The sequence below is a fragment of the Mobula hypostoma genome, chromosome 14 (assembly GCF_963921235.1).
Source record: "Mobula hypostoma chromosome 14, sMobHyp1.1, whole genome shotgun sequence".
NCBI lineage: Eukaryota > Metazoa > Chordata > Chondrichthyes > Myliobatiformes > Myliobatidae > Mobula > Mobula hypostoma.
In genome coordinates this window covers 2,031,048-2,057,786 of record NC_086110.1, presented here as the reverse complement: position 1 = coordinate 2,057,786, position 26,739 = coordinate 2,031,048, and the positions used below count along the sequence as shown (strand labels likewise).

General features: G+C 45.6%; 1 protein-coding gene across 3 annotated transcripts in view; it reads left to right on the top strand.

The window, feature by feature from the left end:
- Window positions 1–26,739, top strand: part of LOC134356422 (docking protein 4-like) — a 189,790-nt gene that overhangs the window by 62,248 nt on the left and 100,803 nt on the right. For all 3 annotated transcript variants that reach the window (XM_063067361.1, XM_063067360.1, XM_063067362.1), the window contains 3 exons: window positions 2,313–2,432; window positions 12,814–13,003; window positions 15,678–15,816. In XM_063067361.1, coding sequence (XP_062923431.1) covers window positions 2,313–2,432; window positions 12,814–13,003; window positions 15,678–15,816 — 449 coding nt within the window. The remainder of the gene's footprint in view (window positions 1–2,312; window positions 2,433–12,813; window positions 13,004–15,677; window positions 15,817–26,739) is intronic.

Genomic DNA, 26,739 nt, shown 5'->3' with positions numbered 1-26,739 from the left:
AGGGAACTGACCAGTTTAAAGTGGGTAGGAAATGGGGAACTGTGCAATTTAAAATAAATGGCAAATGGGGAATGGTGTAGTTTAAAAAGAGTAGGAAAGGGGGAAATTGGACAATTGAAAGGGTATGGGAAATGGTGAAGTGTGCAATTTTAAGGGTGTGGGAAATGGGTAACTGGTCCAGTTGAAGGAAGCTGTGCATATTAATGGGAACGGGGTATATGAAACAAAGGACTTTAAATGGATTATGAATTGGGGAACTGTGCAGTTAAAAGGAATGGGAAATGGGGAACTGGGCAATTTAAAGGGTGTCAGAAATGGGGAACTGGGTAGTTTTAAGGGAGTGAGAAATGGGGTCCTGGGAAGTTTAAAGGGAATAGGAAATTGGGAAGTGGGAAATGTTAAAGGAGTGGGAATGGGGTCCTGGGAAGTTTTAAGGGAGTGGGATATTGGTAACTGAGCTGTTGACAGGGAGTGGGGAATAGGGATCTGGACAGTTAAAAGGTAGTCAGAAATGGGGAACAGTAGTTTTAAGGGAGTGGGAAATGGGGAATGGTAGTTTTAAGGGAGCGGGATATTGGTAACTGAGCAGTTGAAAGGGAGTGGGAAATGGGGACCTGGACAGTTAAAAGGAAGTGGGAAATGGGGAACTGGACAGTTAAAAGGAAATGGAAAATGGGGAACCGGGCATTTCAAAGGTAGTCAGAAATGGAGAATGGTAGTTTTAAGGGAGTGGGATATTGGTAACTGAGCAGTTGAAAGGGAGTGGGAAATGGGGATCTGGGCAGTTAAAAGGAAGTGGGAGGTGGGAAACTGGGTTGTTTAAAGTAAGTGGGAAATGGAGAACTGGGCAGTTTAAAGGTAGTCAGAAAAGGAGGAACTGGGCAGTTTTAAGGAAATCTTTTCCACAGATTCCACAGGTTTACACATCTCTGGCTAAAGAAATTCATCCTTATCTCCATTCTAAATGGATGTCCTTGTATTCTGAGGTTGTGCCCGTTGGTTCTTGACTCACCGACTATAGCAAACATCCTCTCCACATCCATTCTGTACAGGCCTTTCAACATTCGATAGGGGTCAATGAGAACACCCCTCATTCTTCCAAAATCCAGTGAGCACAGGTGCAGAGATATCAAACACTTCTCATGTGATAACTCTTTCATTCTTAGAATAATTTTCATGAACTTCCTTTCAACCCTCTTCAATGTCGCCACCTCCTTTCTTAAATAAGGAGCCCCAAAACAGCTTGCAATATTCTAAGTGAGGTCTCACAGTGCAGTATAAAGACTTATCACTGTATTCTTATTTTTTTCTTTTCTAGTCCTCTTGAAATGAATGCTAACATTAGATTTGCCATTCTCACCACTGATTCAACCTGCGAGTTATGGTATCTTTCAGGGAATCTTGCACAAAGACTCCCAGACCACTTTGTACCTCACATTTTTGATGGTTCTCCCCATGTAGAAAATAGTTTACTTTTTTATTCCTTCCACCAGACACTTCCTGACATAGTATTTATCTGCCATTTCATTGCCAATTCCCTTAATCTGCCTAAGTTCTTCTGCAGCCTCCCTGCTTCCTCAACATTAACTGTCCTCCCGCTCTCTTCCTATTGTCTGCAAACTTAACTACAAAGCCACCAATTCCTTCTTCCAAATCCTTGACATAGAATGTAAAAAGAATGGTCCCCACTCTGACCCCTGTGGAACACCACTCGACACTGGTAATGGCTCTCTTTGCCTCCCACCTATCAGCCAATGCTCTATCCATGAGAGTATTTTCCATGTTATTCCATGGGCTCATATCTTGCCAAGCAGCCTCTTGTGTGGCACCTTCTGAAAATCCAAGTACACAGCACCCACTGATTCATCTTTGTCTACGCTGCTTGTTACTTCTTCAAAGAATTCCAACAGATTTGTCAGGCAACATTTTCATGCTGACGGCAGACTATTTTGTCATATGCCTCCAAGTGAATCCGACATTTTCTCAACTACTGAGGTCAGGTGGTTGTTGTTGTTCCTTCTCGCTCCTTGTGGCACATTGGATGGCATTTTTGCCATTTCAATAGTATTTGACTGTTTTTTACGAGGCCGAGTTGCTAGCTCAACGCTGAGCCCAGCACAGGTGAAAAGTATGCAAGGAGCCAGCCGGGTTCGAACTTGGGACCATTTGCCTCAAAGTCTGGTGCTGATGACACGACACTATTGGGCGGATTGAGTTCAATTTAACTAGCCTATAATCTCCTTTCTACTGCCTCCCTCCCCTCCCGTGAAGAGTGGAATGACATTTGCAATTTAATAATCTATCCTTTACAGAGCTGGATGCAGAGGAATGGTTCAAGATTCTCTCAATGGAATGCCTTGGGGCCAGATTAAATGACATCAGTCTCGGAGAACCAGATCTGCTGGCTGCCGGGGTCGTCTGTGAACAGAAAGGTAAGAGGTGAGCTGGTGTGAGTGTATGTGATGGGGAAGGGGGAGGGGAGAAGGATGTATGCCGGGGAGGGGTGTGACATGGAGTAAGGGCAGGGGTAAAGGTTAGAGAGGGTGTGGGATGAGTAGAAGATTTGGGAGAGGGGAGGAGAGGTAAAGGGTAGTGGAGAGAGAGAGAGAAGGAGATGCAGGGGAATGGCGAGTGGAAAAGGGTGGGAATGATGGGGGAAGGAAGCGTGAGGAATCGTTGGGGAGAAGGAGGGCAAAGTGAAAGTGGGGGAGGTGGATTGGGAAGGAAGTGAGAGAGATAGAAACATAGAAACATAGAAAATAGGTGCAGGAGTAGGCCATTCAGCCCTTCGAGCCTGCATCGCCATTTATTATGATCATGGCTGATCATCCAACTCAGAACCCTGCACCAGCCTTCCCTCCATACCCCTGACCCCCGTAGCCACAAGGGCCATATCTAACTCCCTCTTAAATATAGCCAATGAACTGGCCTCAACTGTTTCCTGTGGCAGAGAATTCCACAGATTCACCACTCTCTGTGTGAAGAAGTTTTTCCTAATCTCGGTCCTAAAAGGCTTCCCTTTATCCTCAAATTATGACCCCTCGTTCTGGACTTGCCCAACATCGGGAACAACCTTCCTGCATCTAGCCTGTCCAATCCCTTTAGGATCTTCTACGTTTCAATCAGATCCCCCCTCAATCTTCTAAATTCCAACGAGTACAAGCCCAGTTCATCCAGTCTTTCTTCATATGAAAGACCTGCCATCCCCGGAATCAATCTGGTGAACCTTCTTTGTACTCCCTCTATGGCAAGGATGTCTTTCCTCAGATTAGGGGACCAAAACTGCACACAATACTCCAGGTGTGGTCTCACCAAGGCTTTGTACAACTGCAGTAGTACCTCCCTGCTCCTGTACTCGAATCCTCTCGCTATAAATGCCAGCATACCATTTGCCTTTTTCACCGCCTGCTGTACCTGCATGCCCACTTTCAATGACTGGTGTATAATGACACCCAGGTCTCGTTGCACCTCTCCTTTTCCTAATCGGTCACCATTCAGATAATAATCTGTTTTCCTCTTTTTGCCACCAAAGTGGATAACTTCACATTTATCCACATTAAATTGCATCTGCCATGAACTTTCCCACTCACCCAACCTATCCAAGTCACCCTGCATCCTCTTAGCATCCTCCTCACTGCTAACACTGCCGCCCAGCTTCGTGTCACCCGCAAACTTGGAGATGCTGCATCTAATTCCCTCATCCAAGTCATTAATATATATTGTAAACAACTGGGGTCCCAGCACTGAGCCTTGCGGTACCCCACTAGTCACTGCCTGCCATTCTGAAAAGGTCCCGTTTATTCCCACTCTTTGCTTCCTGTCTGCTAACCAATTCTCTATCCACATCAATACCTTACCCCCAATACCGTGTGCTTTAAGTTTTCACACTAATCTCCTGTGTGGGACCTTGTCAAAAGCCTTTTGAAAATCTAAATATACCACATCCACTGGTTCTCCCCTATCCACTCTACTAGTTACATCCTCAAAAAATTCTATGAGATTCGTCAGACATGATTTTCCTTTCACAAATCCATGCTGACTTTGTCCGATGATTTCACCGCTTTCCAAATGTGCTGTTATCACATCTTTGATAACTGACTCCAGCAGTTTCCCCACCACCGACGTTAGGCTAACCGGTCTATAATTCCCCGTTTTCTCTCTCCCTCCTTTTTTAAAAAGTGGGGTTACATTAGCCACCCTCCAATCCTCAGGAACTAGTTCAGAATCTAACGAGTTTTGAAAAATTATCACTAATGCATCCACTATTTCTTGGGCTACTTCCTAAAGCACTCTGGGATGCAGACCATCTGGCCCTGGGGATTTATCTGCCTTTAATTCCTTCAATTTACCCAACACCACTTCCCTACTAATATGTCTGACGAACCTCATAGAATTTTTTGAGGATGTAACTAGTAGAGTGGATAGGGGAGAACCAGTGGATGTGGTATATTTGGATTTTCAAAAGGCTTTTGACAAGGTCCCACACAGGAGATTAGTGTGCAAACTTAAGGCACACGGTATTGGGGGTAAGGTATTGGTGTGGGTGGAGAATTGGTTAGCAGACAGGAAGCAAAGAGTGGGAATAAACGGGACCTTTTCAGAATGGCAGGCGGTGACTAGTGGGGTACCGCAAGGCTCAGTGCTGGGACCCCAGTTGTTTACAATATATATTAATGACTTGGATGAGGGAATTAAATGCAGCATCTCCAAATTTGCGGATGACACGAAGCTGGGCGGCAGTGTTAGCTGTGAGGAGGATGCTAAGAGGATGCAGGGTGACTTGGATAGGTTGGGTGAGTGGGCAAATTCATGGCAGATACAATTTAATGTGGATAAATGTGAAGTTATCCACTTTGGTGGCAAAAATAGGAAAACAGATTATTATCTGAATGGTGGCCAATTAGGAAAAGGAGGGGTGCAACGAGACCTGGGTGTCATTATACACCAGTCATTGAAAGTGGGCATGCAGGTACAGCAGGCGGTGAAAAAGGCGAACGGTATGCCGGCATTTATAGCGAGAGGATTCGAGTACAGGAGCAGGGAGGTACTACTGCAGTTGTACAAAGCCTTGGTGAGACCACACCTGGAGTATTGTGTGCAGTTTTGGTCCCCTAATCTGAGGAAAGACATTCTTGCCATAGAGGGAGTACAAAGAAGGTTCACCAGATTGATTCCTGTGATGGCAGGACTTTCATATGAAGAAAGACTGGATGAACTGGGTTTGTACTCGTTGGAATTTAGAAGATTGAGGGGGGATCTGATTGAAACGTAGAAGATCCTAAAGGGATTGGACAGGCTAGATGCAGGAAGGTTGTTCCCGATGTTGGGGAAGTCCAGAACAGGGGCCACAGTTTGAGGATAGAGGGGAAGCCTTTTAGGACCGTGATTAGGAAAAACTTCTTCACACAGAGAGTGGTGAATCTGTGGAATTCTCTGCCACAGGAAACAGTTGAGGCCAGTTCATTAGCTATATTTAAGAGGGAGTTAGATATGGCCCTTGTGACTATGGGGTCAGGGGGTATGGAGGGAAGGCTGGGGCGGGGTTCTGAGTTGGATGATCAGCCATGATCATAATAAATGGTGGTGCAGGCTCGAAGGGCCAAATGGCCTACTCCTGCACCTATTTTCTATGTTTCTATGTTTCTATGTATTTCGCTCAGTTCCTCCATCTCACTGGACCCTCTGTCCCCTACTATTTCTGGAAGATTATTTATATCCTCCTTAGTGAAGACAGAATCAAAGTAATTATTCAATTGGTCTACCATGTCCTTGCTTCCCATAATCAATTCACCTGTTTCTGTCTGTAGGGGACCTACATTTGCCTTTACCAGCCTTTTCCTTTTTACATATCTATAAAAGCTTTTACAGTTAGTTTTTATGTTCCCTGCCAGTTTTCTCTCATAATCTTTTTTCCCCTTCCTAATTAAGCCCTTTGTCCTCCTCTGCTGAACTCTGAATTTCTCCCAGTCCTCAGGTGAGCCACTTTTTCTGGCTAATTTGTATGCTTCTTCTTTGGAATTGATACTATCCCTAATTTCCCTTGTCAGCCACGGGTGCACTACCTTCCTTGATTTATTCTTTTGCCAAACTGGGATGAACAATTGTTGTAGTTCATCCATGCAACCTTTAAATGCTTGCCATTGCATATCACCGTCAATCCCTTAAGTGTCATTTGCCAGTCTATCTGAGCTAATTCATGTCTCATACCTTCAAAGTTACCCCTCTTTAAGTTCAGAACCTTTGTTTCTGAATTAATTATGTCACTCTCCATCTTAATGAAGAATTCCACCATATTATGGTCACTCTTACCCAAGGGGCCTCTCACGACAAGATTGCTAATTAACCCTTCTTCATTGCTCAAAACCCAGTCTGGAATAGCCTGCTCTCTAGTTGGTTCCTCGACATGTTGGTCCAAAAAACCATCCCGCATACATTCCAAGAAATCCTCTTCCTCAGCACCTTTACCAATTTGGTTCACCCAATCTACATGTAGATTGAAGTCACCCATTATAACTGCTGTTCCTTTATTGCACAGATTTCTAATTTCCTGTTTAGTACCATCTCCGACCTCACTACTACTGTTAGGTGGCCTGTACACAACTCCCACGAGCGTTTTCTGCCCCTTTGTGTTATGCAGCTCTACCCATATCGATTCCACATCTTCCCAGCTAATGTCCTTCCTTTCTATTGCGTTAATCTCCTCTCTAACCAGCAACGCCACCCCACCTCCTTTTCTTTCATGTCTATCCCTCCCGAATATTGAATATCCCTGAACGTTGAGCTCCCATCCTTGGTCACCCTGGAGCCATGTCTCTGTGATCCCAACTATATAATAATCATTAATAACAATCTGCACTTTCAATTCATCCACCTTGTTATGAATGCTCCTTGCATTGACACACAAAGCCTTCAGGCGCTCTTTTACAACTCTCTTAGCCCTTATACAATTATGTTGAAAAGTGGCCCTTTTTGATGCTTGCCCTGGATTTGTCGGCCTGCCACTTCTACTTTTCTCCTTACTACTTTTTGCTTCTACCCTCACTTTACACCCCCCTGTCTCTCTGCACTGGTTCCCATCCCCCTGTTGTGAACTAACCTCCTCACGCCTAGCCTCTTTAATTTGATTCCCACCCCCCAACCATTCTAGTTTAAAGTCACCTCAGTAGCCCCCGCTAATCCCCTTGGATTCAAGTGTAACCCGTCCTTTTTGTACAGGTCACGCCTGCGCCAAAAGAGGTCCCAATGATCCAAAAACTTGAATCCCTGCCCCCTGCTCCAATCCCTCAGCCACGCATTTATCCTCCACCTCATCGCATTCCTACTCTCACTGTCGCGTGGCACAGGCAGTAATCCCGAGATTACTACCTTTGCAGTCCTTTTTCTCAACTCCCTTCCTAGCTCCCTATATTCTCCTTTCAGGACCTCTCCCCTTTTCCTACCTATGTCATTGGTACCTATATGTACCACAACCTCTGGCTCCTCACCCTCCCACTTCAGGATATCTTGGACACGATCAGAAATATCCCGGACCCTGGCACCAGGGAGGCAAACTACCATCCGGGTCTCTGGACTGCGTTCACAGAATCGCCTATCTGACCCCCTTACTATCGAGTCCCCTATTACTACTGCCCTCCTCTTCCTTTCCCTACCCTTCTGAGCTACAGGGCCAGACTCTGTGCCGGAGGCATGGCCACTATCGCTTCCCCCAGGTAATCTGTCCCCCGCAACAGTACTCAAACAGGAGTACTTATAGTCAAGGGGCACAGCCACAGGGGTACTATCTATTACCTGACTCTTCCCCTTCCCCCTCCTAACCGTGACCCACTTGTCTGCCTCCCGTGGCCCCGGCGTGACCACCTGCCTTCCACTCCTCTCTATCACCTCCTCACTCTCCCTGACCAGACGAAGGTTATCAAGCTGCAGCTCCAGTTCCCTAACGATGGTGGAAGGAGAGGGAATGATGTTGGTGGGAAGGTGGGAGGATGAGACAGCGTGGGGAGGGTGAAGGGAAAGGGGACTGGTAGACAGAGAGTGAGTCTGGACAGAAGAAGTTAGAAGGAAGAGGTGCAAAGTGGATGTGGGGGAAAAGATGGAGACAGTGGAAATGACTGGGAGAGGGAGCAGCCTGCTGACCGAGTGAGTGTCTTGTACGCACTTCGCTCTGTGGTCTCCTCGGTGATGTGCAGAACCAGTGTGCACTCAGCCATATGCAAGTGTGGAAAGGTACACTGTACTCTCTCCCACAGTACTGTTTTCGGTTCTGTAGTACTGCACACTGTACAGTGTGTCCTGCCCTGTGGTACTGCACACTGTACAGTGTGTCCTGCCCTGTAGTACTGCACACTGTACAGTGTGTCCTGCCCTGTGGTACTGCACACTTTACCCTGTCTCCTGTACTGTACTCTCTCCAGTACTGCTGTGCATCATACCATGTCTGCGGTACTGTACAAGTACTTTGGCTGTTGGACTGTACACTCTGCTTTGTCTCACACCTTTCCCTGTCCCGCACCCTATCACCAGAATTCCCTCTGACCATTTCCAATTCTGAAACCAAATTTCTGACAAACTCTGAGCTGACCTCTCCCTCCACACAGAATGCCTGACAGCTGAAATTTTCAGCATCTTCTTCTGGTTCTGCTGGTCAATTATGGTAATGCTCTGCGGGCTATGAATACTTCTAAATATACCTCATTTGAATTACTCTCACTGCAATCTGCAGGCTGTAATTTCTGTACAAGCAACATACCTTTAAATTGACTTAATGAACCACAGATTTCATGATCTTCTGAAGGTCTCAGTTGACTTCACTCTCAAGAAAGCAGTCTGAGTGAATGAAGGTTCATCACCACGGCTGGAAGCAAGGCAGGAGGGAGACTGCAAGCCAGGTTGAAACACAAAGGAATGAGACCACCACTACCTGGCATCTTGTTAGCAAATGTGCAGTCACTGGACAACAAAACTGAGGACCCAAGGACAAGATTTAGTGTATCAAAGGGATATGTGAAATAGTTGCGCTCTATTTTTTTTTACCAAAATGTGGTTTAATCAGAGCATACCAGATACATGATCAGACTCAAAGGCTTCTCAATGTACAGCATAGTCCAAACTGCTGATTTGGAAAAGGCAAAAGGTGGAGGTGTGTGTTTCATGATAAACTCTCGGTGGTACTCTGATGATTTTGGTGAACTCATCTTTCCCCCAACCTTGAACACATAAATACTAAATGCTGTCTGTTCTATTTACCTAGAGAGTTCTCCTCCAAAATCCTAACCACAGGTTATATACCACCAGCGGCTGACAATAATCAGTATTTTGAGATACTGCATGATGCTGACACCAAGCAAGAAACAATACATCCTGATACGTTTCAGGAATTTCAGTCAGACTTCACTGAAGAAATCCCTGACCAATTACCATCAGCATTTAACCTGTTACACCAGAGGTCCCCAACACAGTAAATCACTGCTGTACTAAGATAAGGAACGTCTACCATTCCATGCCCAGACCACTTTTCGGGAATTCTGATCACTCAGCTGTCCTGCTATCTGCATATAGGCAGAGGCTAAACAGCAAAGCTCCGGAGATTAGGACAACAAAGACCATAATATACAGGAGCAGAATTAGGCCATTTGACCCATCGAGTCTGCTCCACCATTTCAGCATGGCTGATCCAATTTTATCTGCGACCTAGTCTCCTGCCTTTTTCCCATATCCCTTCATGCCTGACCAGTCAAGAATCTATCAACCTCTACCTTAAATATACATAAGGACTTTCTCAACTACAGCTCAGCATTCATTACTATCGCCCTCAAAATAAATCAATAAGCTTCAAGACTTTGGCCTCCTTGTACAATTGTATCCTCCATTTCTTCACTTGCAGATCCCAGTCAGTTCAAATTGGCGATAGCATCTCCATAGATGCATCAGCAAAGGTGCACCACAAGACTGTGTGCTTAGCCCCAGCTCTTCTTGCTTTACACTTATGACTGTGTGGCTAAGCACAGCTCTAGTTCCATATTTAAGTTTGCTGATGACACCAATGTCATAGGTCAAATCAAGGGTGGTGATGAATGAGCATATAGGAGAGAGATTACAAATCTGGCTGGCTGAGTTGTCCATATAACAACAACCTCTTACTCATTGTCAGCAAGACCAAAGAGCTGATTGTTGACTTCAGGAGGAGGAAACCAAAGGCTCATGTGCCATTCCTCATTTGGGGATGAAAGGTGGAGTGAGTTAGCATCTTTAAATTCATCGGTGTTATCATTTTGGAGGACCTGACCTGGGCCCAGCACTTACATGTAGTTACAAAGAAAGCACGGTAGAACCTCTACTGCTTTAGGAGTTTGCAAAGATTTGGCACAACACCTAAAACTTTGGCAAACTTCTAAACCAATAGAAGTATAGTAGGGAGTATATTGACTGGCTGCATCACAGTCTGGTTTGGAAACACCAATGCCCTTGAAAGGAAAATGCTACAGAAAGTCATGGATATGGCTCAGTCCATCATGCGTAAATCCCTCAGCACCACTGGGCTCATCTACCTGGAGCATTGTTGCAGGAAGCAGCATCCATCATCAGGGACCCCCACCACCCAGCTCTAGCTCTCTTCTTGCTGCTGCCGTCAGTAAGAAGACAGTAACACTCACAACACGCTGGAGGACCTCAGCAGGTCAGGCAGCATCCGTGGAAACAATCAGACAACGTTTCGGGCCGGAACCCTTCGTCAGGACTGAAGAGGGAGGGGGCAGAGGCCCTAAAAAGAAGGTGGGTGGAGGGTGGGAAGGAGAAGGCTGGTAGGTTCCAGGTGAAAAACCAGTAAGGGGAAAGATAAAGGGGTGGGAAAGGGGAGGCAGGGAGGGGGTAGGCAGGAAAGGTGAAGAAGGAACAGGGGAAAACACAATGGGTAGTAGAAGGAGGCGGAACCATGAGGGAGGTGATAGGCAGCTGGGGGAGGGGGCAGAGTGATATAGGGATAGTGGAAGGGAGGGGGAGGGAATTACCGGAAGTTGGAGAATTCTGTGTTCGTACCAAGGGACTGGAGACTACCTAGACGGTATATGAGGTGTTGCTCCTCCAACCTGAGTTTAGCCTCATCATGGCAGTAGAGGAGGCCATGTATGGACATATCTGAATGGGAGTGGGAAGCAGAGTCGAAGTGGGTGGAAGGACAAGCCAAGGTAGAACATACAGGGTTAATGGTAAGGCACTGGGGAGTGCAGTAGAACAGAGGGATCTGGGAATACAGATACAAACTTCCCTAAAAATAGCATCACAAGCAGATAGGGTCGTAAAGAGAGCTTTTGGTACATTGGCCTTTATTAATCAAAGAATTGAGTCTAAGAGCTGGAATGTTATGATGAGGTTGTATAAGGCATTGGTGAGGCCGAATCTGGAGTATTGTGTTCAGTTTTGGTCACCAAATTACAGGAAGGATATAAATAAGGTTGAAAGAGTGCAGAGAAGGTTTACAAGGATGTTGCCAGGACTTGAGAAACTCAGTTACAGAGAAAGGTTGAGTAGGTTAGGACTTTATTCCCTGGAGCGTAGAAGAATGAGGGGAGATTTGATAGAGGTATATAAAATTATGATGGGTATAGATAGAGTGAATGCAAGCAGGCATTTTCCACTGAGGCAAGGGGGGAAATAAACCAGAGGACATGGGTTTAGGGTGAGGGGGGAAATGTTTAAAGGGAACATTGGGGGGGCTTCTTCACACAGAGAGTGGTGGGAGTATGGAATGAGCTGCCAGACGAGGTGGTAAATGCGGGTTCTTTTTTAACATTTAAGAATAAATTGGACAGATACATGGATGGGAGGTGTATGGAGGGATATGGTCCGTGTGCAGGTCAGTGGGATTAGGCAGAAAATGGTTCGGCACAGCCAAGAAGGGCCAAAAGGCCTGTTTCTGTGCTGTAGTTTCTATGGTTTTCTAATTTCACTTGTCACATGACTGAAATGTTCCCACAGCATATGGACTTACTTTAAAGGACTTTTCATCTCTTGTTCTCATTATTTATTGCTTATTTATTACTATTTCTGTCTGTTTGTATTTGGACAGTTGATTGCCTTTTGCAGACCGGTTCTACACCTAGTTGGTGCAGTCTTTCATTAATTCTGTTATGGTTACTGGAATTCTTGTGTATGTCCCCAACAAAATGAATCTCAGGGTTGTGTATGGTGAGATACATGTACTTTGATAGCTAATTTAATTTGAACTTATGGGATCCTCCCTGCCTGTGTGTGACCCAGCACTAATTGTGCCCCACTCTACATCTGTTCTCATAGAAATATAGAAGTCTACAGCACATTACAGGCCCTTCGACCCACAATGTTGTGCTGACCATGAAACCTACTCTAGAAACTGCCTAGACTTTCCCGCATAGCCCTCTATTTTTCTAAGCTCCATGTACCTATCTAAGAGTCTCTTCAAAGACCCTTTTGAATTCGCCTCTACTACTGTAGCTGGCAGTGCATTCCACACACCCACCACTCTCTGTGTGAAAAACTTACCTCTGACAGCCCCTCAGTACCTACTTCCAAGCACCTGAAAACCACGCCTCCACATGTTAGCCATTTCAGCCCTGGGAAAAAGCCTCTGGCTATCCACACGATCAATGCCTCTCATCATTTTATATGCCTCTATCAGGTCAAGGAGGTCAACACTCTAAGGAGAGAAGGCCAAGTTCACTCAACCTATTCTCATGAGGCATGCTTCCCAATCCAGGCAACATCCTTGTAAGTCTCCTCTGCACTCTCTCTGTAGTATCCACACACTCATATGTGTCCGCTCATTGTGTCTTGTGCCCACAGAACGGTTCAACGTGTACCTGCTGCCCTGCCCCAGCCTAGACATGTACGGCGAGTGTATGATGCAGATCACCAGTGACAACATCTACCTCTGGGACATCCACAACACCCGCAACAAGCTGCTGTCCTGGCCCCTCACGTCCCTACGTAGATACGGCCGTGACCCCACACGCTTCACCTTTGAGACCGGACGGTGAGTTCCCTGGGGAGGAATATCGGTGGGAAAACATTTGGGTGTGAGGGTGGGTGTACTGGGGAGTGTTATGTTTCATAACTCAATAAACTAATCAAAGGGAAAACATGGGGGGCTGGGGATAAACTCATGTACTTTTAGTTTTTACTTTTAGTGAGGCACTTATGATGTGGTGGCCTATTGATGTATGCCATTCAAATATTTCTACACGTAACCCATAATGAATTATTTAAACAAACAAATAATGCTTAATCAAATTAAATAGTTACAATATCACTCAGATACTAAATGCACAACACTCCTCAATGCTTACCTATAAACTTCAACTCTGCTTGGCAGAAGATACTTGTTAATGTGCAACAATCTCAGGTTCTGGACCTCCTCCATGATGGTTGTAAGAGTTGACTCCGGGACTGGAAATGGTTCTGACTGTTAGAGTGAGTTTCTGGGTAGATGATTCATTTACACTTAAATGACTTTGGCCACCAGACTTCTATTTGAGAAAGTACTGTGGATTGAGTTCACAACACTGCATTTCCTAAAAAGGTGTGAATACCAGATGCTGTAGTTTGACCAGATGCTGTAGTTTTGAAGACAATATTATCTATACTTTATAAATATTAATTGTCTTCTATGTTAGCAATGTAAGATGCCAAATAAATGTATTGTGGATTTAACTTGCATTCCTAAAGGCTGTGGATATCAACCCAGACATGTTGGCGTCGGAAGAAAAGGATGAAGTTAGGAGGTGTGATGTTTTCTATGTAGCTTCAAAAGGAAGCATTGTCTATAAATTTTTAAGTAGCGATTGCCTTTATGTTTAGCATATACAAAGTAAATATTGAGCCCACACTGGGCTAGCAGACCTTTCTACCGAAAGCGTCTCTGTCCATGTGATGCCTGCTGTACCTTGTTGTGTCGAATAAAGAAGCTGCCTTGTATCTACCAGTGACTCTGTCTCTCCGGTAATTTCATCCACGCTACAACACTGACCCCCCAATTGACTCGGCTCTCCTCTCCTGATTGATGTGTTGTTGTCAGATGACATCAGATGCAATCTTCACTGTGTAGTAGAGGGGTCCAGCTTTGTTCTTAATCTTTCCTAGTGCACACTTTTGATCACCTCTGTAGTCTCTCGCCAGGACTGCTTGTCCAGGAGTGAAACTTTGAATATCCTTCTTTAAGGACCATTCAATTTGTCTCAGCTATTTCTCCTGCAAACTCCTCCTGAGTGAGTTTCAGCAGGTTCAAGCATGAGCAAAAGTTACAACCCAGCAGCAGCACAGCGGGAGAGCTGTTGGCGGTGGAGTGTACTACATTGTGATATGCAAGGAGGAAATTGGTTAGCTTTTGATTCAGTGTAGTCTACTTTGCTGAAATTGCTCGCAGTACATTCTTTAGACTCTGGGCAAAACTACTGCCAAGCCACTTGTAGTAGGGTGGTACGGTGCAGATGTGATATGTCTTATTCCATTCATTTTCATGAATGACTGAAACTGTTCCATACAAACCGTTGTCCATTGTTACTGACTAAGTGTACTGGAACACCTGTCCTTGAGAAGGGAGTTCTCAAAACGTCAACTGTGTGTAAGGCTGTAGTGGAGGCTATTGTGGCCACTTTGTAGCTGTAGCCACTACAACAAGAAATTTATTCTCATGAATGGTCCAGTAAAATCCACATGAACCCTCTGCCAGTGCAGTGCAGGACACTCCAATGGATGAAGAGTCGTTGCTCTTGGCATCTTCTGGACATACTGACATCTTGAATAGTGTATGACAAGCCCCTCAACCTGCTGACCTGTCCCAGGTCACCAGACAAAACTTCAAGACAATGCCTTCATTTTGAGCCATACCTGGAATTCCTGCTGCTCATTGCAGTCATTTTGTGTTGTCATGTGGACTTGAGACAGTGTGGGGTCTTTTCTGGTTTCCCTTTGGATCATCTCCGCTGTAGTAGGGAGACCCTCGATTTGCATAAGGGAGAATATGTGAAGAGCAGTGTCCCCTTTTGTAAAATTGTCAAAGATTTCCTTTTCCAAGCATAAATGGAACAATCTATCAACATCTCCATAATTAAGTTATCTTCTTGAATTCAATCTTGTAATTGTGTCTTGCCCTCTATGTTATGTTTTGTAACTCCATAAACTAACAAAAAGAAAAACACAGCAGCCCAGGGATAAATTTGAGTACATTTAGTTTTTAATTTAGTGAGGTACATACTTATGACATGGTAGTATAATGACATATGCCATTTACTTACTTTTACATATAACCCAAAATTAATACTAAATAAAAATGTTTAATCAGACAATATATTTACAATAATGAAATGCACAACAGGAGTGAGGCAGATGGTTGGGGGAGGGAGGTGTTGGGTTACGAAGGCTGGAGAGGACAGGGATGTGGCTGTAGAGACAAGGGTGGAACTAAAGAGTGAGTTTGGGTAAGCTGTTTGTTTCTGAGCGTGATTGCCAAAATAAAAGCACATCCCCTCTCCCTTCTCTCCCTCCACTTTTCCCCATCTCCCACCTCACCGTCCTTCCCCTTGCCCCTTACCCATCCACTCCTTTCCCCCCTTCTCTTTTGCTATCCCATTCCCCCACCCTCACCCCTCTCCCTACTATTGCTACCCCTTCCCAGCCAATAAAGTTGACGTGTGTCACTGTGTCAACAGGCTGTGTGACACCGGTGAGGGGGTGTTCACTTTCCAGACCCGAGAGGGGGAGGAGATTTACCAGCGGGTTCACACTGCCACTCTGTCCATTGCCGAGCGACACAAACACAGCTTGATGGAGGTGGAGAACAGCTTCAGAGTGAGTATCCGTGCTGTGTGAGCACTGCAGAGAAGTCCTGACCCCCTACCGCCTCTCCCCCCATACCGACTTTCAGCTCCCTCTCAGAATCAGAATCATGTTTAATATCACTGATACATGCCATGAAGTTTGTTGTTTTGTGGCAGCAGTATATAGCAATATATAATAATAAAAAAACTATAAATTACAGTAACAGTGTTCTCCATGGTACAAATGTAGAAATTTGCAAGAGTCTTTTCTCTTGACATACAAAGCCCCCTCAACTCCTAATGAAATATAGCCCTTGTTGTACCTTCTTTGCAATTACATCAGTATGTTGGACCCAGGATAGAACTTCAGAGATGTTTACACCCAGGAACATAAAACTGCTTATCCTTTCCACTGCTGATAAGGGCTTGTGTGTGTTCCCTCAACTTCCCCTTTCTGAAGTCCACAATCACTTCCCTCATCCCTCTCTCCCCAATCTTCCCCTTTCTCTCCCCCCTTTTCTTGCTATCTCTATCTTTCTTCTCCCCCACTCCAATCTCTGACCTTCCACATTCTGAGGCAAACCCATACGGGCCCAAGCCCCTTCTTCACCAGTCGGTGGACTCTCCCAGCCCAGCTGTCCCACCTGCACAAGCACAGCTCCGCGTGGTATCTCTGCCTCAGGCATTGAGTCCCAGACCATCGGCAAGAAATTCCTTCTCCTCAGCCCCCATCTAATTCCTCTGTTTCTTCCTATCCATGTCCCCTGGTCTTTGACTCACACACTGAGGAGATCTGGTCTCCTCCACATTCTCTCTCTACCTCCACTCCTTGTAACTTTACCTCCATTACCCCTTCCCCAGTACCATGTCACTGGATGACTGGTAAGTTAGTTCATTATTGTGGCATGTCTTGAAGTACAGTGAAAAACATTGTTTTGCATGCGGTCCATACAGATTATTTCCACAAGTCAGTGCACTGAGGTGAGGAGTGAGGGCGTCCGTCGGTCAGAGTTGACCATGGATATTGTGTCCCAGCTGTCTAGATACACGAGTCTGGGCAGTACAATATGGAGAGCAAGCTGTTGCTCGTGTAGCAAGCTCCGACTCTCCACGCATCTGATGAACCCAAAGGAACGACAGAGACCGATACGGTTTGGTACCAGGCGCGTTGCAGCTGTTGCCAGTCAGCGTTGAACTCAATGTAGGACTGCCTTAGGGATTCCAGTTCTGGGTTTTTTCCCCTGGAATTTACTCCCGAAGCCGTCTCCATGAGTGGGTATAGCTGCAAGGCAGCAAACGTTTGAGATCAGAGGCATTCTTCTCCTAGATGAGCTGCCAACCACAGTTGATGAGCCCCATCTGCCTGAAGTGACTAGTTTTAAGACACCAGTAACCCGCCTTTGCCCCTTCTACTGTCAGTAGAAATAGTTCTGCCAAGCTTAGTGGATAAGCCACATGTGAAGGCCTGGAGCAGGACTTGGTTGTCAGAGGCCGTTTGAGGTGCATGCCATTGGGAGTGTTTAAGAGGGAGTGGGAGCCTGTTCCCATTACCATCCCCGGCATTGAGGTAGTGCAAAGGAACCATTCAATAGTCTTAAAACAGATGGAGTACCAGCTGTCTTTAGCCTGGAGGTACGAGTTCTCACAGGGGTGCGTGAGCTTCTTTGATGATACTGTCTGCTTTACTGAGGCACTGTGAGTACAGACAAGGCCCATGGTGGGGAAGCTGGTTTCTGGGATGTGTTGAGGTGTGCTCACAACTCCGTAGTTTGTTGAGGTTATGGTCAGAGCAATTGCCATACCAAGTCAGGATGCATCCAGATATGATGCTTTCTGTGATGGATCAATAAAATTGGAGGTTATCTCAGCCTTTTCACTCTTTTTGAGTAAGTGAATGATACAACAAGGAGACAGACTCTTGGCCGTCATACTGAGAGCCCTGATCTTCCCATTTCCAAATTCTTGGGGACCTAAGAACTTGTTCATATCACAATCATCCTCTCATCTTCCCTCTTCCTTTTGCCGTACATTTTTGCCCTCTAGTCTCAGACACCTCTGTTATGGAGAAGTTTCCCACTATCTACCCTCTCTGAACCTCTCATTGCTTGGTACAACTCTGTCAACTCCCCCATCCTCTCCATCCTCAATCTGCTGTGTTCCAGGGAGCAGAGATCAGGCCCTTTAGCTAAAATATTCCATCCCAGGCAATAGCTGGTGATTGGCACAGCACATTATTGTGCTGTGTGGTGACTGGATTCCAGCAGTGGCCCAACTGATCCTTTATAAAACTCCACTACAGTCTGCCTGCTCCACATGTTCTATGCATCAATGAAGTCAATTATCTGTTTGTCTTCTTCTTCACCCCATTTCCTTCTGCCATTGCATTAGGTTTCTGGGGATTTGGACACCAAAGTTTGATTTTTTGGATAAGTTTCCCATGTAGGCCTTGTCAACAGCCTCACTGAAGCCCACCTGGGTTATATCAACGACAATGCTTTGTTACCTCTTCAAAAATTTTAATCTAGTTCAATCTTTAAAGTAAATTTATCATGTCACATTGTACTACCCTGAGATTCATTTCCTTGTGGGCATTCACAGTAAATCACGAAGAACTGCACACAAGGGCTGGGGTGGTCTTTCACTGATTATATTATGGTTGTTGGGCATATTGAGTATTCGCACAACAAAATGACTCTCAGGGTTGTACATGATGACATTTATGTACTTTGATAATAAATTTACTTTGAACTTTGAAATAACCAATGTGCAAAGCAAAAAAGTACAACAACAATAATAATAATAATAATAATAATAAACAGAAATAAATAAATAATACTGAGACCCTGTGTTGTCAAGCCCTTGACAGTGAGTTGTACCTAACTTGTGGAATCAACTCGGCGCTGAGGTGAGTGAAGTTATCCACACTGATTCAGCAGCTTACGGGTTGAAGGATAATAACTGTTCCTGAACCTGGTGGTGTGGGAACTAAGACTGTTGTACCTCCTTCCCGATGGCAATAGCAAGAAGAGAGCATGGCCTGGATGGTAAGGAACCATGATGCTGCTCTCTTGTGGCAGCTCTCCTTGTAGATTATATCTTCGTATCATGCACAAACTTGGCCACAATACCATCCAAAGCATTGAGGTAAGACCGTTAGATAGTATATGGGAGCAGAGTTAGGCCATTCGGACCATCAAGTCTTCTCCACCATTTCATCACGGCTGATCCATTTCCCTCTCAGCCCTAATCTCTTGCCTTCTCCCCATTGCCCTTCATGTCCTGATTAACCAACCTCAGCCTTAAATGTACCCAGTGACTTGGACTCCACAGCTACCTGGGGCAACGAATTCCACAGATTCTCTGGCTACAGAAATTCCTCCTCTTCTTAGTTCTAAATGGATGTCCCTGTATTCTGAAGCTGTGTCCTCTGGTCTTGGACTCCCCCTCCATAGGAAACATCCTCTCCACATCCATTCTATCAAGGCCTTTCAACATTTGATAGGCTTTGACGAGGTTTCCCCCTCATTCTTCTCAATTCCAATGACTACAGGTCCAGAGCCATCAAATGCTTTTCATATGACATGCCTTTCAATCCTGGAATCATGCTCATGAATCTCCTCAGAACACTCTCCAATGTTAGCACATCCTTTCTAAGATAAAGGGCCCAAACCTGTTCAAAGTACCCCAGGGGAGGCCTCACAAGTGCCTTATAAACCCTCAACATTACATCCTTGCTTTTATATTCTGGCGCTCTTGAAATTAATGCAAACATTGCATTTGTCTTCCACACCACTGACTCAACCAGTAAATTAACCTTTAAGGAATCCTACAGTAGGACTCCCAAGTCCCTTTGCACCTCAGATTTTTGAAAATTTTTTCTCCATTAGAAAATAGTTGAAACTTTTATATCTTCTACCAAAGTGCATGGCCGTACATTTCCTGACACTATATTCCATCTGCCACTTCTTGGCCCATTCTTCTAATCTATCTAAGTCCTCCTCCAGCCTCCTTGCTTCCTCAAAAGCAATCTGCCCCTCCACCTATCTTCGAATTGTTTGCAACCCTGGCCACAAAGCCATCAACTCCGTCATCAATACTAAAACATATGACGTAAAAATAAGCAATCCCAATGCAGACCCTATGGAAAACTAATACTCACTGGGAGTGAACCGGAAAAGACTCCCTTTATTCCCACTCTTTGCATTCTGCTCATCAGCCAACGCTCTATCCATGCTAGTATCTTTCTCATAGCGCTATGACCTCATAACCTTTTAAGCAGCCTCATGTGTGTCACCCTGTCAAAGGCCTTCTTAAAATCCAAGCACTGTACAGAACATACACTGATTCTCCTTTGTCTTGCTGGTTATTTCTTGAAAGAATTCCAACAGATTCGTCAGGCAAGATTTTCCCTTAAGGAAACCATGCTGACATTGTCCTTTTTTTTATAATGTGTGTGCAAGTACCCCAAAACTACATCCTTAACAATTGATTCCAACTTCTTCTCAACCACTGAGGTCAGACTAACTGGCCTGTAATGTCCTTCCTTCTGCCTCTCTCCCTTCTTGAAGATTGGAGTGACATTTACAATTTTGCAGTCCTCTGTAATCTATTGAATCTTGGAAAATCATTACTAATGCCTCCACAATCTCTTCAGCTGTCTCTCTCAGACCTTTCAGTTTCCCAAGCACCTTTTTCCTAGTAATGGCAACTTCTCTCACTTTTGCCCTCTGACACCCTCAAACTTCTGTTATACTAACTGCTAGTGTCTTCAACAGTGAAGACTGATACAAAATGCATTGTCAGTTTGTCCACTATGTCCTTGTGCCCATTACTACCTCTCCAGCATCATTTTCCAGCACTCTGATATCTACTCTCTCTTTCCTTTTACTCTTTATACATCTGAAGAAACTTTTGATATCATCATTAATGTTGTTGTCTAGCTTATCTTCATATTCCACCTTTATGACTTTTTAGTTGCCTTCTGTTGGTTTTTAAAAGTTTCCCAACTTTCCACTAATTTTTACTCTATCATATGCCTTCCCTTTGACTTTAATTTCCCTTGCCTTCCATGGTTGCATCATCCTGCTTTTGGGATGTATCCATCTTGCACCATCTGAATCGTTCCCAGAAATTCCAGCCATTGCTGCTCTGCCATCATCCCTGTTAGTGTCCCCTTCCAATCAACTTTGACCAGCTTCTCTCTCATGCCTCTGTAATTCCCTTTGGGGAGGGGGAACGTCGACTCAGACCATGAGAGGCCTGTGTCGGGCATCTTCATGCCTTACAAGTCGCAGATTGGAAGTCTGTGTGGGGCACAGACACGAGAGCAATGTGTGGTTAAGTGCCTTGCTCAAGGACACAAACACGCTGCCACAGCTGAGGCTCGAACTAACGACCTTGAGGTAACTAGAGGAACACCTTAACCACGCAAACACTAGGAAATCTGCAGATGCTGGAATTTCAAGCAACACACATAAAAGTTGCTGGTGAATGCAGCAGGCCAGGCAGCATCTCTAGGAAGAGGTACAGTCGACGTTTCAGGCCGAGACCCCTCGTCAGGACTAACTGAAGGAAGAGCTAGTAAGAGATTTGAAAGTGGGAGGGGGAGGGAGAGATCCAAAATGATAGGTGAAGACAGGAGCGGGAGGGATGGAGCCAAGAGCTGGACAGGTGATTGGCAAAAGGGATATGAGAGGATCATGGGACAGGAGGCCCAGGGAGAAAGACAAGGGTGGGGAGAACCCAGAGGATGGGCAAGGGGTATAGTCAGAGGGATAGAGGGAGAAAAAGGAGAGGGAGAAAATGAATGTGTGTATATAAATAAGTAACGGATGGGGTACAAGGGGGAGAAGCCTACTGACTCTCACAGCTACTGTATCTGGACTATTCCTCTTCTCACCCTGTCTCTTGCAAAACTGCCATCCCCTTCTCGCAATTCCTCCGTCTCCGCCGCATCTGCTCTCACTCTCACTCCATCCTCCCGCCACCCCACTAGGAATAGGGTCCCCCTTGTCCTCACCTACCACCCCACCAGCCTCCGGGTCCAACATATTATTCTCCGTAACTTCCGCTACCTCCAACGGGATCCCACCACTAAGCACATCTTTTGAATTGGGATGATGTTTTTGCAGGGAAATGTACTATGGACATGTGGTCGATGGTTAGAGATCTCTTGCAGGATGTTAGGGATAAATTTGTCCCTGTGCGGAAGATAAAGAATGGTAGGGTGAAGGAACCATGGGTGACAAGTGAGGTGGAAAATCTAGTCAGGTGGATGAAGGCAGCATACATGAGGTTTAGGAAGCAAGGATCAGATGGGTCTATTGAGGAATATAGGGAAGCAAGAAAGGAGCTTAAGAAGGGGCTGAGAAGAGCAAGAAGGGGGCATGAGAAGGCCTTAGTGAGTAGGGTAAAGGAAAACCCCAAGGCATTCTTCACTTATGTGAAGTAAAAAAGGTGCGAAGGTAGGACCGATTAGAGATAAAGGTGGGAAGATGTGCCTGGAGGCTGTGGAAGTGAGCAAGGTCTTCAATGAATACTTCTCTTCAGTATTCATCAGTGAGAGGGAACTTGATGGTGAGGACAATATGAGTGAAATTGATATTCTGGAGCATGTTGATATTAAGGGAGAGGAGGTGTTGGAGTTGTTAAAATACATTAGGACGGACAAGTCCCTGGAGCCTGATGGAATATTCCCCAGGCTGCTCCACTAGGTGAGGGAGAGATTGCTGAGCCTCTGGCTAGGATCTTTATGTCCTCGTTGTCCACGGGAATGGTACCAGAGGATTGGAGGGAGGCGAATGTTGTCCCCTTGTTCAAAAAAGGTAGTAGGGATAGTCCGGGTAATTATAGACCAGTGAGCCTTACGTCTGTGGTGGGAAAGCTGTTGGAAAAGATTCTTAGAGATAGGATCTCTGGGCATTTAGAGAATCATGGCTTTGTGAAGGGCAGATTGTGTCTAACAAGCCTGATAGAGTTCTTTGAGGAGGTCACCAGGCATATAGATGAGGGTAGTGCAGTGGATGTGATCTATATGGATTTTAGTAAGGCATTTGACAAGGTGCCACACGGTAGGCTTATTCAGAAAGTCAGAAGGCATGGGATACAGGGAGGTTTGGCCAGGTGGATTCAGAATTGGCTTGCCTGCAGAAGGCAGAGGGTGATGGTGGAGGGAGTACATTCAGATTGGAGGATTGTGAATTGTGGTGTCCCATAAGGATCTGTTCTGGGACCTCTACTTTTTGTGATTTTTATGAACGACCTGGATGTAGGGGTAGAAGGGTGGGTAGGCAAGTTTGCAGATGACACAAAGGTTGGTGGTGTTGTAGATAGTGTAGAGGATTGTCGAAGATTGCAGAGAGACATTGATAGGATGCAGAAGTGGGCTGAGAAGTGGCAGATGGAGTTCAACCCGGAGAAGTATGAGGTGGTACACTTTGGAAGGACAAACTCCAAGGCAGAGTACAAAGTAAATGGCAGGATACTTGGTAGTGTGGAGGAGCAGAGGGATCTGGGGGTACATGTCCACAGATCCCTGAAAGTTGCCTCACAGGTGGATAGGGTAGTTAAGAAAACTTATGGGGTGTTAACTTTCATATTCGAGGGATAGAGTTTAGGAGTCGCGATGTAATGATGCAGCTCTATAAAACTCTGGTTAGGCCACACTTGGAGTACTGTGTCCATTTCTGGTCGCCTCACTATAGGAAGGATGTGGAAGCATTGGAAAAGGTACAGAGGAGATTTACCAGGATGCTGCTTGGTTTAGAAAGTATGCATTATGATCAGAGATTAAGGGAGCTAGGGCTTTACTCTTTGGAGAGAAGGAGGATGAGAGGAGACATGATAGAGGTGTACAAGATAATAAGAGGAATAGATGGAGTGGATAGCCAGCGCCTCTTCCCCAGGGCACCACTGCTCAATACAAGAGGATATGGCTTTAAGGTAAGGGGTGGGAGGTTCACGGGGGATATTTGAGGAAGGTTTTTTACTCAGAGAGTGGTTGGTGTGTGGAATACACTGCCTGAGTCAGTGGTGGAGGCAGATACACTCGTGAAGTTTACGAGACTACTAGACAGGTATATGGAGGAATTTAAGGTGGGGGGTTATATGGGAGGCAGGGTTTGAGGGTTGGCACAACATTGTGGGCCGAAGGGCCTGTACTGTGCTGCACTATTCTATGTTCTATGTTCTATCTTTCCCTCCCCCCCTCCGCTTTCCGCAGGGATCACTCCCTACGCGACTCGCTCGTGCATTCGTCCCTCCCCATCCCTCCCCACTGATCTCCCTCCTGGCACTTATCCTTGTAAGCGGAACAAGTGCTACACATGCCCTTACACTTCCTCCCTTACCACCATTCAGGGCCCCAGACAGTCCTTCCAGGTGAGGTGACACTTCACCTGTGAGTCGGCTGGGGTGATATACTGCGTCCGGTGCTCCTGATGTGGCCTTCTATATATTGGCGAGACCCAGCGCAGACTGGGGGAGGGGGGTTGGACAGAACCACCACAAGCTTTTGACAAGGTCCCACACAGGAGATTACTGTGCAAACTTAAAGCACACGGTATTGGGGGTAAGGTACTGGTGTGGGTGGAGAATTGGTTAGCAGACAGGAAGCAAAGAGTGGGAATAAACGGGACCTTTTCAGAATGGCAGGCGGTAACTAGTGGGGTACCGCAAGGCTCAGTGCTGGGACTCCAGTTGTTTACAATATATATTAATGACTTGGATGAGGGAATTAAATGCAGCATCTCCAAGTTTGCGGATGACACGAAGCTGGGCGGCAGTGTTAGCAGTGAGGAGGATGCTAAGAGGATGCAGGGTGACTTGGATAGGTTGGGTGAGTGGGCAAACTCATGGCAGATGCAATTTAATGTGGATAAATGTGAAGTTATCCACTTTGGTGGCAAAAATAGGAAAACAGATTATTATCTGAATGGTGGCCGATTAGGAAAAGGGGAGGTGCAATGAGACCTGGGTGTCATTATACACCAGTCATTGAAAGTGGGCATGCAGGTACAGCAGGCGGTGAAAAAGGCGAATGGTATGCTGGCATTTATAGCGAGAGGATTCGAGTACAGGAGTAGGGAGGTACTACTGCAGTTGTACAAGGCCTTGGTGAGACCACACCTGGAGTATTGTGTGCAGTTTTGGTCCCCTAACCTGAGGAAAGACATCCTTGCCATAGAGGGAGTACAAAGAAGGTTCACCAGATTGATTCCTGGGATGGCAGGACTTTCATATGAAGAAAGACTGGATGAACTGGGCTTGTACTCGTTGGAATTTAGAAGATTGAGGGGGAATCTGATTGAAACGTATAAGATCCTAAAGGGATTGGACAGGCTAGATGCAGGAAGATTGTTCCCGATGTTGGGGAAGTCCAGAACGAGGGGTCACAGTTTGAGGATAGAGGGGAAGCCTTTTAGGACCGAGATTAGGAAAAACTTCTTCACACAGAGAGTGGTGAATCTGTGGAATTCTCTGCCACAGCAAACTGTTGAAGCCAGTTCATTGGCTATGTTTAAGAGGGAGTTAGATATGGCCCTTGTGGCTACAGGGGTCAGGGGGTATGGAGGGAAGGCTGGGGTGGGGTTCTGAGTTGGATGATCAGCCATGATCATAATAAATGGCGGTGCAGGCTCGAAGGGCCGAATGGCCTACTCCTGCACCTATTTTCTATGTTTCTATGTTTCTATTATGGGTGAAACCTGGAGGGGGAGGGATGAAGTAAAGAGCTGGTGAGGTGAGGGGGGAAAGGAGGTGGGAAATGGACAAGAGGGAGGGGTGCTAAGGGGCATCATCAGGTTTGAGAAATCAATGTTCATGTCATCAGGTTGGAGGCTATCCAAGTGGAATATAAGATGTTGTTCCTCCAACCGAAGTGTGGCCTCATCATGAAAGAGGAGGTGGCCATGGATGGACATACTGGAATGGGAAGTGGAATTAAAATTGTTGGCCACTGGGAGATGCCACTTGTGCTGGTGGATGAAGCATAGATGTTCAGTGAGGCCATACCCAATTTATGTTGGGTCTCGCTGATGTACAGGAGGCCTCACTGGCAGTACCGAACACAGTAAATGACCCCACCCCCGTCCCATAGACTCACAGGTGAAGTCATGGCTGATCTGTCTGTCTGCCTATCTATCTGTCTGTCAGTTTTTCTGTCTGTCTATCTATCTGTCTGCCTATCCATCTATCAAACTATCTGTCTGTCTGTCTATCTATCTATCTATCTATCTATCATGGCTGATCCAATTCGTCCGGTCATCCCAACTCCCCTGCCTTCTTCCCATACTTTTTAATGCCCTGGCTAATCAAGAACCTATCTATCTCTGCCTTAAATGCACCCCATCACCTGACCTCCACAGCCACACGTGGCAACAAATTCCACAGATTTACCACCCTCTGACTAAAGTAATTTCTTTGCACCTCTGTTCTAAATGAACATCCTTCAATCCTGAAGTTGTGCCCTCTTGACCTCGACTCCCATGGGAAATAACTTTACCATATCTAATCTGTTCAGGCCTTTTATGTTTCTATGAGATCCCCCCATTCTCCTGAACTCCAGGGAATACAGCCCAAGAGTTGTCAGACGTTCCTCATACGGTAACCCTTCCATTCCTGCAATCATTCTCGTAAATCTTCTCTGAACCCTCTACAATGTCAGTATATCCTTTCCAAAATAAGGAGCCCAAAACTGCACACAATACTCCAAGTGTGATCTCATGAGTGTCTTAGAGAGCCTCAACATCACATCCCTGCTCTTATGTTCTATACCTCTAGAAATGAATGCCAACATTGCATTCGCTCTCTTCACCATCAATTCAATCTGCAGGTTAAACTTTGGGATATCCTGCACAAGGACTCCCAAGTCCCTTTGCATCACTACGTTTTGAATTCTCTCTCCATCTAAATAATAGTCTGCCCATTTATTTCTTCCACCAACGTGCATGGCCAT